The sequence below is a fragment of the Bombina bombina genome, chromosome 3, assembly GCF_027579735.1.
Source record: "Bombina bombina isolate aBomBom1 chromosome 3, aBomBom1.pri, whole genome shotgun sequence".
NCBI lineage: Eukaryota > Metazoa > Chordata > Amphibia > Anura > Bombinatoridae > Bombina > Bombina bombina.
This window is the reverse complement of record NC_069501.1, coordinates 41,729,872-41,748,900: the sequence shown is the minus strand read 5'-3', so window position 1 is coordinate 41,748,900 and position 19,029 is coordinate 41,729,872. Positions and strand designations below refer to the sequence as shown.

At 37.0% G+C, this 19,029-nt stretch overlaps 1 protein-coding gene across 1 annotated transcript in view; it reads right to left on the bottom strand.

The window, feature by feature from the left end:
- Nucleotides 1-19,029, bottom strand: part of STXBP5L (syntaxin binding protein 5L) — a 1,275,950-nt gene that overhangs the window by 491,132 nt on the left and 765,789 nt on the right. Inside the window, exon 12 of the mRNA XM_053705139.1 lies at nucleotides 6,623-6,770. Coding sequence (XP_053561114.1) covers nucleotides 6,623-6,770 — 148 coding nt within the window. The remainder of the gene's footprint in view (nucleotides 1-6,622; nucleotides 6,771-19,029) is intronic.

Below are 19,029 nucleotides of genomic sequence, written 5' to 3'. Positions count from 1 at the left end.
ATAAACTAACTAAAGTACAAAAATTAAAAAAAACTAAGTTACAAAAAATAAAAAAAATAAGTTACAAACATTTAAAAAATATTACAACAATTTTAAGCTAATTACACCTAATCTAAGCCCCCTAATAAAATAACAAAGCACCCCAAAATAAAAAAATGCCCTACCCTATTCTAAATTAAAAAAGTTCAAAGCTCTTTTACCTTACCAGCCCTTAAAAGGGCCTTTTGCGGGGCATGCCCCAAAGAAAACTGCTCTTTTGCCTGTAAAAGAAAAATACAACCCCCCAACATTAAAAACCACCACCCACATACCCCTAATCTAACCCAAACCCCCCTTAATTAAACCTAACACTACCCCCCTGAAGATCATCCTACCTTGAGTTGTCTTCAGCCAGCCGACCCACCGATGGAACCGAAGAGGAGATCCGGAGCGGCAGAAGTGATCCTCCAGGCGGCGCTGAAGAAGTCTTCCATCCAATCAGATTGAGCTCGCATTCTATTGGCTGTTCCGATCAGCCAATAGAATGCGAGCACAATCTGATTGGCTGATTGGATCAGCCAATCGGATTGAACTTGAATCTGATTGGCTGATTCAATCAGCCAATCAGATTTTTCCTACCTTAATTCCGATTGGCTGATAGAATCCTATCAGCAAATCGGAATTCGAGGGACGCCATCTTGGATGACGTCCCTTAAAGGAGCCTTCAGTCATCGGTAGTCCGTCGGGGAAGAAGGATGTTCTGCGTCGGCGGAATGAAGATGGATCCTGAAGAAGAAGATTGAAGACCCCGCTTGGAAGATGACATCGCCCGGATGGAAGACTTCAGCGCCGCTTGGAGGATCACTTCATCGGATGGAAGACTTCTTCAGCGCCCCTTGGAGGATCACTTCTGCCGCTCCGGATCTCCTCTTCACTTCCATTGGTGGGTTGGCTGGCTGAAGACAACTCAAGGTAGGATGATCTTCAGGGGGGTAGTGTTAGGTTTATTTAAGGGGAGTTTGGGTTAGATTAGGGGTATGTGGGTGGTGGGTTGTAATGTTGGGTGGGGGGTATTGTATGTTTTTTTTTTACAGGCAAAAGAGCTGAATTGTTTGGGGAATGCCCCGCAAAAGGCCCTTTTAAGGGCTGGTAAGGTAAAAGAGCTTTTCTATTTGTATTTTAGAATAGGGTAGGGCATTTTTTTATTTTGGGGGGCTTTGTTATTTTATTAGGGGGCTTAGAGTAGGTGTAATTAGCTTAAAATTGTTTTAATATTTTTCTAATGTCTGTAAATATTTTTTTATTTTTTGTAACTTAGTTCTTTTTTATTTTTTGTACTTTAGTTAGTTTATTTAATTGTATTTATTTGTAGGTATTGTATTTAATTAATTTATTGATAGTGTAGTGTTAGGTTTAATTGTAGATAATTGTAGGTATTTTATTTAATTAAATTATTGATAGTGTAGTGTTAGGTTTAATTGTAGATAATTGTAGGTATTTTATTTAATTAATTAATTGATAGTGTAGTGTTAGGTTTAATTGTAACTTAGGTTAGGATTTATTTTACAGGTAATTTTGTAATTATTTTAACTCGGTAGCTATTAAATAGTTATTAACTATTTAATAGCTATTGTACCTGGTTAAAATAAATACAAAGTTGCCTGTAAAATAAATATTAATCCTAAAATAGCTACAATATAATTATAATTTATATTGTAGCTATATTAGGGTTTATTTTACAGGTAAGTATTTAGCTTTAAATAGGAATAATTTATTTAATAAGAGTTAATTTATTTTGTTAGATTTAAATTATATTTAATTTAGGGGGGTGTTAGGGTTAGACTTAGCTTTAGGGTTTAATACATTTATTAGAGTAGCGGTGAGGTCCGGTCGGCAGATTAGGGGTTAATACTTGAAGTTAGGTGTCGGCGATGTTAGGGAGGGCAGATTAGGGGTTAATACTATTTATTATAGGGTTATTGAGGCGGGAGTGAGGCGGATTAGGGGTTAATACATTTATTATAGTAGCGGTGAGGTCCGGTCGGCAGATTAGGGGTTAATAATTGTAGGTAGGTGGAGGCGACGTTGGGGGCGGCAGATTAGGGGTTAATAAATATAATATAGGGGTCGGCGGTGTTAGGGGAAGCAGATTAGAGGTTCATAGGGATAACATAGGTTGCGGCGGTGTACGGAGTGGCAGATTAGGGGTTAAAAATGTTAATAGAGTGGCGGCGATATGGGGGGGCCTCGGTTTAGAAGTACATAGGTAGTTTATGGGTGTTAGTGTACTTTAGAGCACAGTAGTTAAGAGCTTTATGAACCGGCGTTAGCCCAGAAACCTCTTAACTCCTGACTTTTTTCTGCGGCTGGAGTTTTGTCGTTAGATTTCTAACGCTCACTTCAGCCAAGACTCTAAATACCGGCGTTAGAAAGATCCCATTAAAAAGATAGGATACGCAAATGGCGTAGGGGGATCTGCGGTATGGAAAAGTCGCGGCTGCAAAGTGAGCGTTAGACCCTTACCTACACGATTCTAAATACCAGCGGTAGCCCAAAACCAGCGTTATGAGCCTCTAATGCTGGTTTTGACGGCTAACGCCAAACTCTAAATCTAGCCGACTGTCTATAGTTACACAGGTCACATTTCACACTCACATAATGCTGCTTGCCAGACTTCCTCTCTGCTGGCTTGCTCTACTTCTTACATATTCATGCTAAACAGCAGTAACTATCCCACATCTACACAGCCCACTATCAGTGTAAGATTCTATAAAACGTGAGGTACCACATTGCAGCCTTCACTAATACAATGTTTTGATGTCTCAATTTGCATTCAGACAGTCTTGCGCTGAAACTACTATATTCTCTACAGGTTGCTTGTAAGACACTGCTTTACAAGCTGCTGCCATTTAGTACTCAATGCGCATGCACTCTCCTGAGCCTTCTTAAATGGACAGTCTACACCAGAATTTTTATTGTTTAAAAAGATAGATAATCCCTTTATTACCAATTCCCCAGTTTTGCATAACCAGCAGTTATATTAATATATGTTTTACCTCTGTGATTACCTTGTATCTAAGCCTCTGCAGACTGCCCCCTTATCTCAGTGCTTTTGACAGACATGCAGTTTAGCCAATCAGTGCAGACTCCTAAATAAATATACGGGAGTGAGCGCAATGTTATCTATATGACACACATGAACTAGCACAGAATAACTGTGAAAAACGTTCAAAATGCTCTGAGCTAAGAGGCGGTTTTCAACAGTTTAGAAATCAGTTTAAGCCTAGCTAGACTTAGCTTTTAAAAAATACCACCAAGGGAACAAAGTAAATTTGATGATAAAAGTAAATTGGAAAGTTGTTTAAAATTGCATGCCCTGTTTGAATCATAACAGTTTAATTTTGACTAGCCTGTCCCTTTAAATATAAGAGAGAATTTTTTTTTTAAGATTTTCTTTTTTGATATACTTTAATTTCACTATTTCAAGCCAAGACAATACCAACCTCTACTGGCTTTAGAATGGAAGCACCTTCCTCTGAGCAGCGTGCCGAGCGGGATTAGTGTTAAAAATACAATCTAGACACGCAAGTTGCGCAGTACTACGCAATGTGTGTAGGGAGATTGTAATTTAACTCCTCTCTAGGTTTTCACTGATGGCCAGCCAGGCACTGTAGAGAGTTGAGGTGCGACAGGGGTGACACTATCAGGGGAGATTAATTCCTGCTTGATGGTGTCAAGGACCACCATCATCTTCTTGCGGACCACCAGTGGTCCACGGACCACTGGTTGGCGACCACTGATCTATATTATTTTAGTATGCAATACAGATAGTTTGATAAAATTACCATTTGTGATGATTTTTTATAAACAAGATTTTTTTCTCTCTTTGTATTTATAATTGTTCAGTCCAAAGCTCTATAAAAGACAGCTAAAGGGTTAACCCTACCTATACTCATTACTGTTTTTATGTTATTACATTTTTAACTTAGATATTACAAGTGCTCACTCCAGGGTAACTTCATGTGCATGAGCTCAATGTTATCTATATGAAACACATGAACTAATGCCCTCTAGTGGTCAAAATGCATTCAGATTAGAGGCAGTCTTCAAGGTCTAAGAAATTAGCATATGAACCTCCTAGGTTTAGCTTTCAACTAAGAATACCAAGAGAACAAAGCAAAATTGGTGATAAAAGTAAATTGGAAAGTTGTTTAAAATTACATTCCCCATTTAAATCATGAAAGTTGTTTTGGACTTGACTGTCCCTTTAAGTATGCATTCATGGAAAGGAGCCAAACTTAAACAATAAGAAACAGGTACATTTAATTATAGAAGTTGTAAGGTTTTTTTTTTGTTGTAAATTCTGTCTGAATGAGTTTAGCTTTAACTTCCATAATCCTGTACAGCTTTTTAGTTAAAACATTTTTAAATATTTTGGGGAGATTAACAGTAAGAGGGGACCCTGGGTGCTAGGGGGTGTGCCTAGGTCTGCCCTTGGTTTATAGGAGTGTAACAGGGTTCCTTTGATATAATTAATAGCAGTAGTAACTATAATATTGGTAACACTGTTACAGTGTGCAGTGGATCATTTATTTTTTATCTGGTGTAAGGAATTTAAAGTTGCTCAAGTCATAACCAAAAACAAAGTGTATGCTTACCTGATAAATTATTTTTTTTCAGGATTATAAGAATCCACAGGAACCCATACAAATCTTTTAATCCCTTTAACCTCCTATCTCTCCTCAGTTTAACATATAGCTGAGCAGAGAAAAGGAAACAGATAGGTAGCAGGATCTACAGAGGTGCAAATTAAAACTTTGTACTGGTCATCCTGAAAGAAAATAATTTATCAGGTAAGCATACATTTTGTTTTCTTTGGTATGATGGTAAGACTCCATAGGATTCCCATAACATGTTGCAATTAATACCCAAGCTGTCACACTGCTCCTCGGCTCCTCTCGCAGTTCCGTCCTGTTGCTATGGCCGTTGCCATGGACAAGGTGGTTCCTGTGGGCGCGTGTGATGACATCATCGCCGCACGTCATTTCCCTCTGATGCCGGTCTGTGAGTCCTCTTGGCGCGAATCTGCACCTATGTAAGTTCCTGCGTTACTTACCTTCAGTGCCCAAGTATAGGTTAGTCTTGTGCTTTTTGGGTGCTATTATTCTGAACTGCAGTTACTTTAATTGCCTTATTGTTACTGAACTCTGCTTGTCTGACCACTCTACTGCTTAACCCTTGAATTGCTGGATTGCCATATTGTTACTGAACTCTGCTTGTCTGACCACTCTGCTGCTTAACCCTTGAATTGCTGGATTGCCATATTGTTACTGAACTCTGCGTGTCTGAAAACTCTGCTGCTTAACCCTTGAATTGCTGGATTGCCTTCTGTTGCCGAACTCTGCCTGTCTCTGACCATTCTCTGCCTTAATCTTATTGTCATGAAAGACTACCCTGTCTACCGTGAGTACTGCTTACCTCATTTCTTACACTCACTTTGTTCTGGGATATTTCCTTATCCTTCCACTTGACGCCAGGATAAGAAGACTGCTGGCCAAGTTTGGTCTGATAGGGAAATATACCTCAAGCATTACACAAGCTGAGAGTCCATGTTAAGGAAATGGTGGGACAAAATAAGGTATTTCCCATTTGCCAGACATTGAGGCCTAAAAGACTTTCCTGCCAAAGGCTGCTTCCGAGGACGCAAAAAACATCAAAACAGTAAAAAAGAAAATTGGATATCGAGTTCAGAGAAGACCATGTTGTAGCCATGAAAATTTGCACCAAGGATGCATCATTCAGGGGGAGACTAAAGGGACAAGTCCCAGTGACACCTAAGGGCAGTTATTGCTGAAAACTCATTAGGGTAATACTGCGTACATAACAAAGTACTCCTTTGCCCCTGTTTCATCCAACTGTCAATAAAGTTTCCTCTGAAATCTTCCTTGGATGAATACTGATAAGGGGTGCTGAGTCTCACATAGGTTTGAGCTCCTAATATATAAAATAAATTAATAATAAAAACAAATAATCTGAAGAGCACCTCTATCTTTACCTTGCTCCTGGGAGGCCAAGAACAAACTGAGGGGAGATGAGAGGCATTAGAAGCTTTGTATGGGTTCTTGACCTCATCCTAGTGGTGGGAATTATATCCCACATGTTATGGAAATCCTATGGACTCATCATCATATGAAACAAAACTGGTTTATTAGGAAGTTGCAAGAGTTTGCAAATAACAGTGACAGGCATAACATGCTGTCATTATTATCTTTACTAGCTCACATAGAAAGTAATATCTTTTATTAGTGTAGGCTATTTGCCTGCTAACAGCAGTCTTTCAGTGAGGAAGCTGCGATTAATAGCATTATGTTTGTAATAATACATCAGTACCATTACTATCAATTGTGGCAAGCTTAAGACCTAGCACATTGTATGATCTTTCTATCTGACAAGAATCTGGAGAACACACAACCTTATAGCACAAATTGTATCTTGATTTGACATTGTATGAGTGATTGGTAACCAATTTGGGGCATTTAGAAAGATCAATATCTTGCATGCAAACTTAAGTTATTGTTGTATGCTGCATTGCAATATTGCCTCTTATGCTCACTGGGAAAGTTTTAAAGAAAATAAATGGTACCTTGTTGCTGTAGCCTTGCTTTTTATGCTTGGCTCCAACAGAATAAAGCACAGGGATCAAGTCAGGGGGGCAGTCGGCAAAATATTCAGTGCAGGTCACTGGAGACTCATGAATGTCCATAGAGTAAGGATTTTCAAAGATTGGAAAACTGTAAATAAAAGGATAATTAGCAATGTTGAAATACAAAATGAATAAAAGAATTTAGCAAAGTAGGGCTTGCTGTTATTTCTATTGCTTAAAGGAACAATAAACACCTTGAAATTACAAGACATTAAAGACATTGCATATATATAATAACATATCAGCCAAGTCTAAGGGTCAGATTACAAATGGATCACTAAATATTGCTTTCTTGAATCAGAAGTTCACATATTAACACTATAAATATGTATATGTATATTACATATACACATAAATATATGTATATAAGCATATACACATATATTTACTGGGTACACACAGTTCCCATTGACCGCAATGTAAAGGCATTTTTCAGTGCCGTTTTGTTTCTAACACCCCACTCCCGCCAACTTTAAAAGCCGCAAAACTGCCTAGTGCAGTTTTTTAATTAAAAAAAAGCTACATTTTTTAAATAAAAAAACTATAATACCCTCTATTTTGAGGGCATTTCGGCGTACTAATTGCTACCGCAAGTTTAAGGTAGCAAGAACCAGCAACTTGTAATGTCTGGATAATTATTGTGTACCCGCAAACGGGCAAATTTGCGGACGTGCAATAATTTAGCGCTCCACTTGTAATCTAGCCCTAAATGTTTTAAAACAAATTAACCTAAACAAGTAAGAGGCCGCCCTAAAAAGCACAGAAAAAATGTGGCAAATTTAGGAATATATTGAGGTAATTTATAAAATAATATTCAAAAAGAAAAACTAATACATATATGGGAAGATATAAAATGTGTTAGAATATATTTAGTGAAAGAAAGAGTCTGGATTAAAACTCTAAATTTAGTATGCAAAACTGTAACAATTTAATATGCAGGGCAGTCTTTTATATTGACTGGACCCTGGGCAAACATTTTCTTGCCTCCCCCCCATGCAATTTCGCTCTCCAACCCAACATCCCAAAAAACAACTAAATCAATTAATTAAATGTTGGTTTTTAATTTATTTATATATTATACAGTATATTTTTGTTAAGTACATAAAATTTAATGCGATGCATGGCATCGCTGAGTAAAAATCAGTGGCGGACCAAATGTCTACAGGGCCCCGGTGCAAGAATTTATTTTGGGCCCCGCTAAAAGCATCTCACCAGTTTTGGGATATTCACTACATATTTATTGTTTAGACAGCCACTGTACAGCAAAATTACCACTTTCATGAATACCAAGGGAATGCCTAACATAACAAACTCCCCTAACCCATATACACACACACTAGCCAGAGCATAAACATATACATGTACAACACAAACACACACATTCCCTCTTACACACACACATACTTTACAGCATACATAATTATATAACCATACTTGGCATAACAAACAGCACACGTTAAATAACCTACAACTAAATGGCATCTCACATAATTCATTTAGATGGGGTGTTTTTTTATAATTTTTTTATTATATAAATATAATATAACCATATCAATTATCAATAAATAATTAAAAAAGAGGTAAAAAATAAATCAAAAACTAAAAAGTTATTAATATGATACTGTTGCTCAGAAACATAATATTCAGTGACAAATGTAAAAACAGACAGATCTCCTAAAGCATTCAGTATAATACTAAAAAAAGGAATTAGGGTGTGAATGCATGCTTGAAGGGAGATGCGCTAGTTATGATTGATGTCATTAAGTATACCAAACTGAATGTCACTGAATATAATAAATAATGGAATGCCGAGGGAATTAGAGTTAGTCTTGCATTATGGAAGAGGAGAGAAGAGAGTTTTAAGTATAAGAGTTATGCATCATATGAAGTCCTATATTACTATTATACTAGATGTAGTAAGCATAAAGATAAATTTACAAACAGCTACTGGTGAATGTGAAGAAGGTGGTACGATGGTCGTATACTATTACTAAAAATAGAGATCAACATCTAGGCGTCTATTGATACCACTAGGGTATCTAGTATCTAGTTTAATAATCCAGAGGATTTTAAGTAAACGAGCAACCATGTCCCCACCTCTAGCATTTTTAACTATTCTTTCAGTTCCTACAAATGAGAAATATTGTGTACCTATACCATGTAATCTAAAATGTTTCTCTACTGGTGTTTTGGGATCTTTTTCTGTTAATGATAGAAGATGCTCTCTAATTCTATCCTTAAGGGGGCGAGTCGTTATACCTGTATATTGTTTAAACCAATATTTGCACGTAACAAGATAAATTACAAACTGTGAAGTGCAGTTGATTCTATGTTTAATAATAAAACTCTCATTAGTGCTGTTGGAGGTGAAGGAATGAGTCTTATCAGTATAATCACAGCTTTTACAATGTTTGTGGCCACATTTAAATAAACCTGGGTTAGTGCTTAGCCAGTTAGGAATGGTTTTCTTTTTTTCTGAAAAATGCTTGTTAGTTAGGTCCCCCAGTGAAGGTGCTCTCTTTGCCACACATTTTACTCCTTTAGAAATAATGTTCTTATATATGTCGTCACTTTTCAGAATGGTTAAATTACTTTTAACAATCTTACAGATTTTGTACTATTGTCTACTAAATTTGGTTGTGAAAATGATATTGTCTTTCACAGTGGTTTTATATTTACCCTTAAATAAAGTTTTTCTGTCTAACTTTTCTACTTCTTTATTAATTGTGGTAAGTTGATGTTTATTGTAACCCCTTTGGACTAATCTGTTAGTGAGTTCAAATGCCTCTCTTATATAAGTCTCAGTATTTGAGCAATTCCTACATAATCTTAAGTATTGAACAGGGTAAAACAGTGATTTCTCTTTAAACTTATATGAAGTGCACGTAGTTAGTGGTGTGGTTGGAGCTCTAATATTTTGTTGTTGTAATGTGCTAAGATTCGTCAGGTCTTGAAGGTCTGGATATAACAGACCTACTGTTAGTAATTCTGGTTGAGTGATGGGGAAAGTGATAGGGGTGTCTTCTGTGTCAAAAAAATGTTTTCTCAAAACTAACTTTCTAACAAATTTGTTAGCATCTATCAGTGTTTCAAATAAATCAAAATTATTTGCAGGTGCAAAGGATAAGCCTTTGTTTAATAAAGAGTGATGATGTGGTGTTAAAGTAAAGTCAGAGAGATTGATCACTACTATTTCTTGATGTTTTTCCTTACCCTGCTGGGGTATCTATAAGACTGTTCTTCTTTATTAGGAGTGCTAGTTTTTTTTTTTGGGGGGGGGGTTAATCAAATATTTAAGATATTTTCTAGTGTTGGGGGTATGTTCTAAATTGTCCCTCGGTTCAGTAGAAATGGCTGCTGAAACTAGCACTCCTAATAAAGAAGAACAGTCTTATAGATACCCCAGCAGGGTAAGGAAAAACATCAAGAAATAGTAGTGATCAATCTCTCTGACTTTACTTTAACACCACATCATCACTCTTTATTAAACAAAGGCTTATCCTTTGCACCTGCTAATAATTTTTATTCATTTGAAACACTGATAGATGCTAAGAAATTTGTTAGAAAGTTAGTTTTGAGAAAACATTTTTTTGACACAGAAGACACCCCTATCACATTTCCCATCACTCATCCAGAATTACTAACAGTAGGTCTGTTATATCCAGACCTTCAAGACCTGACGAATCTTAGCACATTACAACAACAAACGATTTGAGCTCCAACCACACCACTAACTATGTGCACTTCATATAAGTTTAAAGAGAAATCACATTTTTATCCTGTTCATGCTAGAGACCATTTGATCGACTTGTTTCAGAGATTGATAGAAAAGGAACTAACAGAATTTAATAGAACATTAGTCACTTCCGCACAAAAAGTAGTCAGAGATAATTTAACTTTCAATGAAAGAAAAGCACTTAGAGAATTACAGAATAAACCTGAACTAGTCATTAGTTCTATTCTTAAACACTGAAGACTATCTGAAATAAATCTCCTTACAATTTAATAATACTGAACAATATTCAAAACTTACATTTAACCCTACTTTATCATTTAAAAATAAATTACGCAGTCTCTTAGATACTGCGAGAGATAATAGTTATATGACTCTAGAACTTATAAATTTCTTATTGGTAGAAGCCCCTACCATACCCAATTTTAAAATTGCACCTAAGATCCATAAATGTCTTATTAATCCCCCTGGCAGACCCATAGTGGCCAGCCAAGGCTCTTTATGTGAAAGACTAGGTGATTGGCTTGATCACATTCTGCAACCGGTAGTACAAATCCTCCCGGGCTATATTAAAGATAGTGGCCATCTTATCACTCAACTTGATAATATTCAATGGAAAACAGGATATATGTGGCTCACTATAGACGTAACTGCCTTAAATTCGAATATACCTCATACTATGGGCCTGAGGGCTCTTTTTGAAATGCTCCTGAGACACACAGAAAATGAAAGAGACTATGTCAATTTCATTGTTGAAGTAGCAGAATTCCTACTTCATCACAATTATTTTGTACATGAGGGTGAATATTATCTGCAAAGGCGCGGCACAGCCATGGGTGCTAAATTCGCCCCGGCCTATTCTAATCTATACATGGGCTGGCTTGAGCTCTGCCGTGTCTTTGCAGATGATTTTCCCTTTGAAGAAAACCTTATACTGTATGGTCGCTTTATAGACGATCTGATAATCATTTGGAACAACAGGGATAATGCTACAATTCATGAATTTATGACCTATATGAATGACAATTAATTCAATTTAATGTTCACTAGCAATAGCAATGTCTGCACCATTGGTTATCTAGATCTAAAACTGACTATTGACCACTCTGACAACATCATTACCTCAATTTACAGGAAACCTACTTCTAGAAACACCATTCTTAGAGCAGATTCCTGCCATCCACCCCATGTGAAAAAAGGCATACCCAGAGGACAATACTTAAGATTACGTAGGAATTGCTCTAATACTGAGACTTACATAAGAGAGGCATTTGAACTCACTAACAGATTAGTCCAAAGGGGTTACAATAAACATCAACTTACCACAATTAATAAAGAAGTAGAAAAGTTAGATAGAAAAACTTTATTTAAGGGTAAATATAAAACCACTGTGAAAGACAATATCATTTTCACAACCAAATTTAGTAGACAATAGTACAAAATCTGTAAGATTGTTAAAAGTAATTTAACCATTCTGAAAAGTGACGACATATATAAGAACATTATTTCTAAAGGAGTAAAATGTGTGGCAAAGAGAGCACCTTCACTGGGGGACCTAACTAACAAGCATTTTTCAGGAAAAAAAGAAAACCATTCCTAACTGGCTAAGCACTAACCCAGGTTTCTTTAAATGTGGCCACAAACCTTGTAAAAGCTGTGATTATACTGATAAGACTCATTCCTTTACCTCCAACAGCACTAATGAGAGTTTTATTATTAAACATAGAATCAACTGCACTTCACAGTTTGTAATTTATCTTGTTACGTGCAAATATTGGTTTAAACAATATACAGGTATAACGACTCGCCCCCTTAAGGATAGAATTAGAGAGCATCTTCTATCATTAACAGAAAAAGATCCCAAAACACCAGTAGCGAAACATTTTAGATTACATGGTATAGGTACACAATATTTCTCATTTGTAGGAATTGAAAGAATAGTTAAAAATGCTAGGGGTGGGGACATGGTCGCTTGTTTACTCAAAAGAGAAATCTTCTGGATTATTAAACTAGATACTAGATACCCTAGTGGTATCAATAGACGACTAGATGTTGATCTCTATTTTTAGTAATAGTATACGACCATCGTACCACCTTCTTCACATTCACCAGTAGCTGTTTGTAAATTTATCTTTATGCTTACTACATCTAGTATAATAGTAATATAGGACTTCATATGATGCATAACTCTTATACTTAAAATTCTCTTCTCTCCTATTCCATAATGCAAGACTAACTCTAATTCCCTCGGCATTCCATTATTTATTATATTCAGTGACATTCAGTTTGGTATACTTAATGTCATCAATCATAACTAATGCATCTCCCTTCAAGCATGCATTCACACCCTAATTCCTTTTTTTAGTATTATACTGAATGCTTTAGGAGATCTGTCTGTTTTTACATTTGTCACTGAATATTATGTTTCTGAGCAACAGTATCATATTAATAACTTTTTAGTTTTTGATTTTTTTTTTACCTCTTTTTTAATTATTTAGGGATAATTGATATGGTTATATGCGATTTTTTTTACATTTTACTTTTATTTTCATCAACTGTTTATTTTTGTGTATTTTGTACTTTATATTTTTACATTTTGTATTCTGTATCGTTTTTTAGTATTGTTTAATGATGAGTGGTAAAACTCTAAATATTTTTGTTTTGTTGTTAGGACCCTTTTTGCAATTCACATTTATATGACTTAGTTATTACTAACATTTTTATCGTATTTTATTTATGTTATTTATGTTATGTTAACCGCATGTAGGGTCTCCATCTAACATTAATTGACTTTTGTTGCTTTGTTATAATGTTACATTACTTTTGATTGGTTCCTCTTACACATATAAGCTTGCACATCTTGATTCTAATTAGCCTCCGAAGAAGCGCATGTACCCATGTGCGAAACGCGTCTGGCATTCATTCATGACTGTTCTCTGATATATATTTGTAATGAAGGACTTTCCTTAATAAACATCAGATCTGTTTGACATCAGCAATTTCCAGCGTGACGTCTTTGCTCATTTATATTGTCATTACGCGGTTGGGTATACCGCTTTTGTCCGCTCACTGCAAGCTAATTTTCCGTTGTGAAGATCCTTGTTTGTTACCAAGGAGCCTCTCCCCTCTCCCTCCTACCAATAGCCTCACAACCTACTGGTGACGCACCAGGAAGCACCGACTAGGAGATGCTACATGCTACACGCACAGCTGACTAACCACTGCAGAGGAAGCACAGACGGACCTGTCCCGGAGGGGCCTCATCGCCCACTAGGATTAGAAGTCCGCAGTGAATCCAAGATACTGACTTCGCCCGGAAGGGGTAAGAGCTGTAGTAACATCTCATGACTATCGGACTATACCGACATAGAGGCAGAAGCGGAGGCATACGGGGTTGAGTAAGGACTATCCTTATATAACAGTTTTTGACTTTGTGTCCCCTAACACATTTATTGGGACTCTAACACTGTATATGGATCTCTTCCACACAGTTTTTTGAAGAGATAATTGAACGTACCAAGCACTCCTATATTTGCTTGAACTATTATATATAAAATGTATTTTGTGTCTAAAAATAAATTCAATTTCGCATCTGCAGATTTAGACCCAACTAGCAAATCACACTATGTGTGCGTATAAGCATAAATGTCCACCATATACCAATCATGAATTAAGGCATTCAAAAAATATATATGTGCCAATCTTCAGTATTTACAACCGTGGATACAGAGTACCTTGCACCTCAGACCAAGGTGTGTTTAAAGATGTTGATATGCAGCTCCTCTGGGCTGATTAAGCCATGTCTAGAAGGAGGGATACGATGTAACTCCTGTCGATGTATAGCACCGTAGCTCCTCTCAGCTGTGTTTTCTGCGTCTAGGAGGAGTGGTAAATTGCGACTCCTCTTAGCCTGGTCACGTGACTCCCGTTATGTCAAGCTGACCTGATATCGTAATATCAGGATTATGTGCTGAAAAGTCTATAAGTTGCTGAAAGTGGATACTGTAGCGCTACAGATGAATGGAAACGTCAGGCTGTCCTTTATTTTCAGGGATTGAAAATGTCTGAGTGCCTATTTAGAGCACCAAATTTAACCTTCCCTCACTCTTCCGTCGTTTTTTTGTCCCAAAGATTCAGCAAATCTTGTAACGATGCAGAGCTGTAACAAAAACACTTCTTGGTTGAAATATAATAAAAGTCTACGCGTATCGCCCCAGACTGGGCTTTATCAAGACTGTTATTACTCTGTATAGCATAGTCCATTTAAAAAGGCCTCCCTTTACTCTCATTGGTGTTTTGACTTTTCAATTTAAGGTGGATAATGGAGTGAGTGGAATTTTAAGGTGGACATTTATTTCAATGTCTTCTGCAACAATTTTAATCAATTACTCGTTGTGTCAGAGTCATTAATAGTATATATTCTTAAAACGAAAAATATAATAATAAAAAGAAAATAATAAAATGGTATTATATTGCCATAGTTAAAACGAACCTATTGCCTCCATATAAACTCTTACATGATGATGTTAGTGGATCATATTATATTCTCATCCAAGAATTGTCTATAATTAGCCTATATTATTATACAAATTATACAAATAAAGGAGGGACTGTCTCTAACCACCTTTGTTACATATACATTGTATGTGATTTGTTATAATCTCATATAGGGCCTCAGGATAAAAATTCTCCAAGAGGTTATCTATAATAATGGCATTATATCTAACTGAATTTAACCCTGATGGGAATAAATAATCCATTTGATATATCAATTATGCTTCCATATTTAACAGTTTTAGTTCCTTATTACCCCCTCTCCAATTTGGGATCAGTTTCATTACACCCAAAATTTTAAATCCTTCACTTTATTATTATGTACCTATCTAAAATGTGTGTACAAATGAGTATCTAAGTTGCCCCTATCTATGCATGAGAGATACTCTCTGATTCTCTCTCTCAGTGTCCTAGTAGTCTCTCCAATGTAGAATTTTTTACACGAACATTCAATTATATCTATTACATATCTATTTTTGCATCTTATAGTTTCTTTGATATTTAATTTGAATTGATTTTTAGGTGACATAATGCTTTTAATCTCACTGCTATGTTTACATGATCTACATCCAATGCATGGAAAGAATCCTTTAAGGGGATTGCCAGTTAGATTACTTTCAATACATACTTTTTTTGAAGATTTAATTTCACTGGGAGCTAGCAGACTTTTTATATTTTTCGCTTTTTTTTTTTTAAATTACATTAGGGTATTCAGAGATTTGTATTAAAGTCTGTAATAAAGGGAATATTGATTTTTTTCCTTGTTTTTTTATATAATTTTCCTTTTTATCTTTATATATATTAAAATATTTTTTCTCTCTATTTTATCTACCTCTTTTTTTGCTTGTGACATGATTTCTGAACCATAACCCCTTCCTGTGAATCTTTTTTCAAAAATATCAATTTGTTTCTCATAGTCTCCAATTTTAGAACAATTTCTTTTTATTCTTATAATCTGGCCTTTTGGTATATTGTCCTTCCGACAGCCAAGGTGGCAACTGTCATAATGTATAAAATTGTTCGCGTCTACTGCTTAAAGTGAGTTGAAGTAACTAATTGTTGTTCAGAGACATCTATTTCTAGATCAAGAATGGTAATGTGAGTAGGGCTGTATTGATTTGTGAAACGAAGACCCATATTATTAACATTCATGTCTTCCAGGAATTGAGTACGTTCTTCTACTTGTCCCTGCCATACAAATATCAAATCATCAATATATCTTTTGTAGAGCATGAGATTCGCACCCAGCTCGTGCTCAAGGATAAAATCTTCCTTCAGAATCCCCATGAAGAGATTAGCATAGCTGGGTGTGAATCTCGTGCCCATCGCTGTCCCCTTTTTCTGCAAATAAAATTGACCATTGAAAGAAAAGTAGTTATGATGGAGAATAAATTTTATACTCTCAATAATGAAATCCTTTTGGATATCTCTCAAATTCAGATCCCTATTTAGATATGTACTTATTGCTTTTAAACCGAGTTCATGATCAATGTTCGTGTATAAGGATGAAACGTCACAAGAGACTAATATATAGTTGCTCTTCCATTCTAGTTGTTCTAAGCTTTTTAGAATATCTGTTGTGTCTTTGAGATATGAGGGAAGTTGTTTTACATATCCCTGAAGATACCCATTTATATAGTGTGACAGATTAGTGGTAAGGGATTCAATACCCGAAATAATGAGTCTTCTGGGCAGATTGGTGGGGTATTTATGTAGTTTGGGTAAGAAGTAAAAAAATTAAATTTATGCTTACCTGATAAATTTATTTCTCTTGTGGTGTATCCAGTCCACGGATTCATCCATTACTTGTGGGATATTCTCCTCCCCAACAGGAAGCTGCAAGAGGACACCCACAGCAGAGCTGTCTATATAGCTCCTCCCCTAACTGCCACTCCCAGTCATTCGACCGAAGGCAAGCAAGAGAAAGGAGAAACTATAGGGTGCAGTGGTGACTGTAGTTTAAAAATAAAAAACACCTGCCTTAAAATGACAGTGCGGGCCGTGGACTGGATACACCACAAGAGAAATAAATTTATCAGGTAAGCATAAATTTTGTTTTCTCTTGTAAGGTGTATCCAGTCCACGGATTCATCCATTACTTGTGGGATACCAATACCAAAGCTATAGGACACGGATTAAGGGAGGGACAAGGCAGGCGCTAAAACGGAAGGCACCACTGCCTGTAAGACCTTTCTCCCAAAAATAGCCTCCGAAGAAGCAAAAGTATCAAATTTGTAGAATTTAGAAAAAGTATGAAGCGAAGACCAAGTCGCCACCTTACAAATCTGTTCAACAGAAGCCTCATTCTTAAAAGCCCATGTGGAAGCTACCGCTCTAGTGGAATGAGCTGTAATTCTTTCAGGAGGCTGCTGGCTAGCAGTCTCATAAGCTAAGCGGATTATACTTCTTAACCAAAAAGAAAGAGAAGATGCCGAAGCCTTTTGACCTCTCCTCTGTCCAGAGTAGACCACAAACAAAGCAGATGTTTGACGAAAATCCTTCGTAGCTTGTAAATAAAATTTTAAAGCACGAACCACATCAAGATTGTGTAATAGACGTTCCTTCTTTGAAGAAGGATTAGGACATAGTGAAGGAACAACAATCTCCTGATTGATATTTTTATTAGATACCACCTTAGGAAGAAAACCAGGTTTGGTACGTAACACTACCTTATCTGCATGGAAAATGAGATAAGGGGAATCACATTGTAAAGCAGATAACTCTGAAACTCTTCGAGCCGAGGAGATAGCTACTAAAAACAGAACTTTCCAAGATAAAAGTTTAATATCTATGGAATGCAAAGGTTCAAACGGAACCCCTTGCAGAACCTTAAGAACTAAATTTAAACTCCATGGCGGAGCAACAGGTTTAAACACAGGCTTGATTCTAACTAAAGCCTGACAAAACGCCTGAACATCTGGAGTATCAGCCAGACGCTTGTGCAAAAGAATAGACAGAGCAGAAATCTGTCCCTTTAAGTAACTAGCTGACAATCCCTTCTCCAATCCTTCTTGGAGAAAAGATAATATCCTAGGAATCCTGACCTTACTCTATGAGTAACCTTTTGATTCACACCAATGAAGATATCTACACCATATCTTATGATAGATTTTTCTGGTGACTGGCTTTTGAGCCTGAATTAAGGTATCAATGACCGACTCAGAGAAACCACGCTTTGATAAAATCAAGCGTTCAATCTCCAAGCAGTCAGACGCAGAGAAATTAGATTTGGATGGTTGAAAGGACCCTGAAGTAGAAGGTCCTGCCTCAGCAGCAGAGTCCATGGTGGAAGGGATGACATGTCCACCAGATCTGCATACCAAGTCCTGCGTGGCCACGCAGGTGCTATCAAAATCACCGAAGCTCTCTCCTGCTTGATCTTGGCAATCAGACGAGGGAGCAGAGGAAACGGTGGAAACACATAAGCCAGGTTGAAAGACCAAGGCGCTGCTAGAGCATCTATCAGCGATGCCTTGGGATCCCTGGACCTGGATCCGTAACAAGGAAGCTTGCGTTCTGACGAAACGCCATGAGATCCAGTTCTGGTTTGCCCCAAAGTTGAATCAACTGTGCAAATACCTCCGGATGGAGTTCCCATTCCCCCGGATGAAAAGTCTGCCGACTTAGAAAATCCGCCTCCCAGTTCTCTACTCCTGGGATATGGATAGCTGATAGATGGCAAGAGTGAACCTCTGCCCATAGAATTATTTTTGAAACCTCCAACATTGCTAGGGAACTCCTTGTTCCCCCTTGATGGTTGATGTAGGCTACAGTCGTGATATTGTCCGACTGAAATCTGATGAACCTGACCGCAGCAAGCTGAGGCCAAGTCTGAAGAGCATTGACTATTGCTCTTAGTTCCAGAATGTTTATCAGAAGGAGTGCCTCCTCCTGAGTCCAAGAGCCCTGAACCTTCAGGGAGTTCCAGACTGCACCCCAGCCCAGAAGGCTGGCATCTGTCATTACTATTGTCCAATCTGGCCTGCGGAAGGTCATACCCTTGGACAGATGGACCTGAGATAGCCACCAGAGAAGAGAATCACTGGTCTCTTGATCCAGA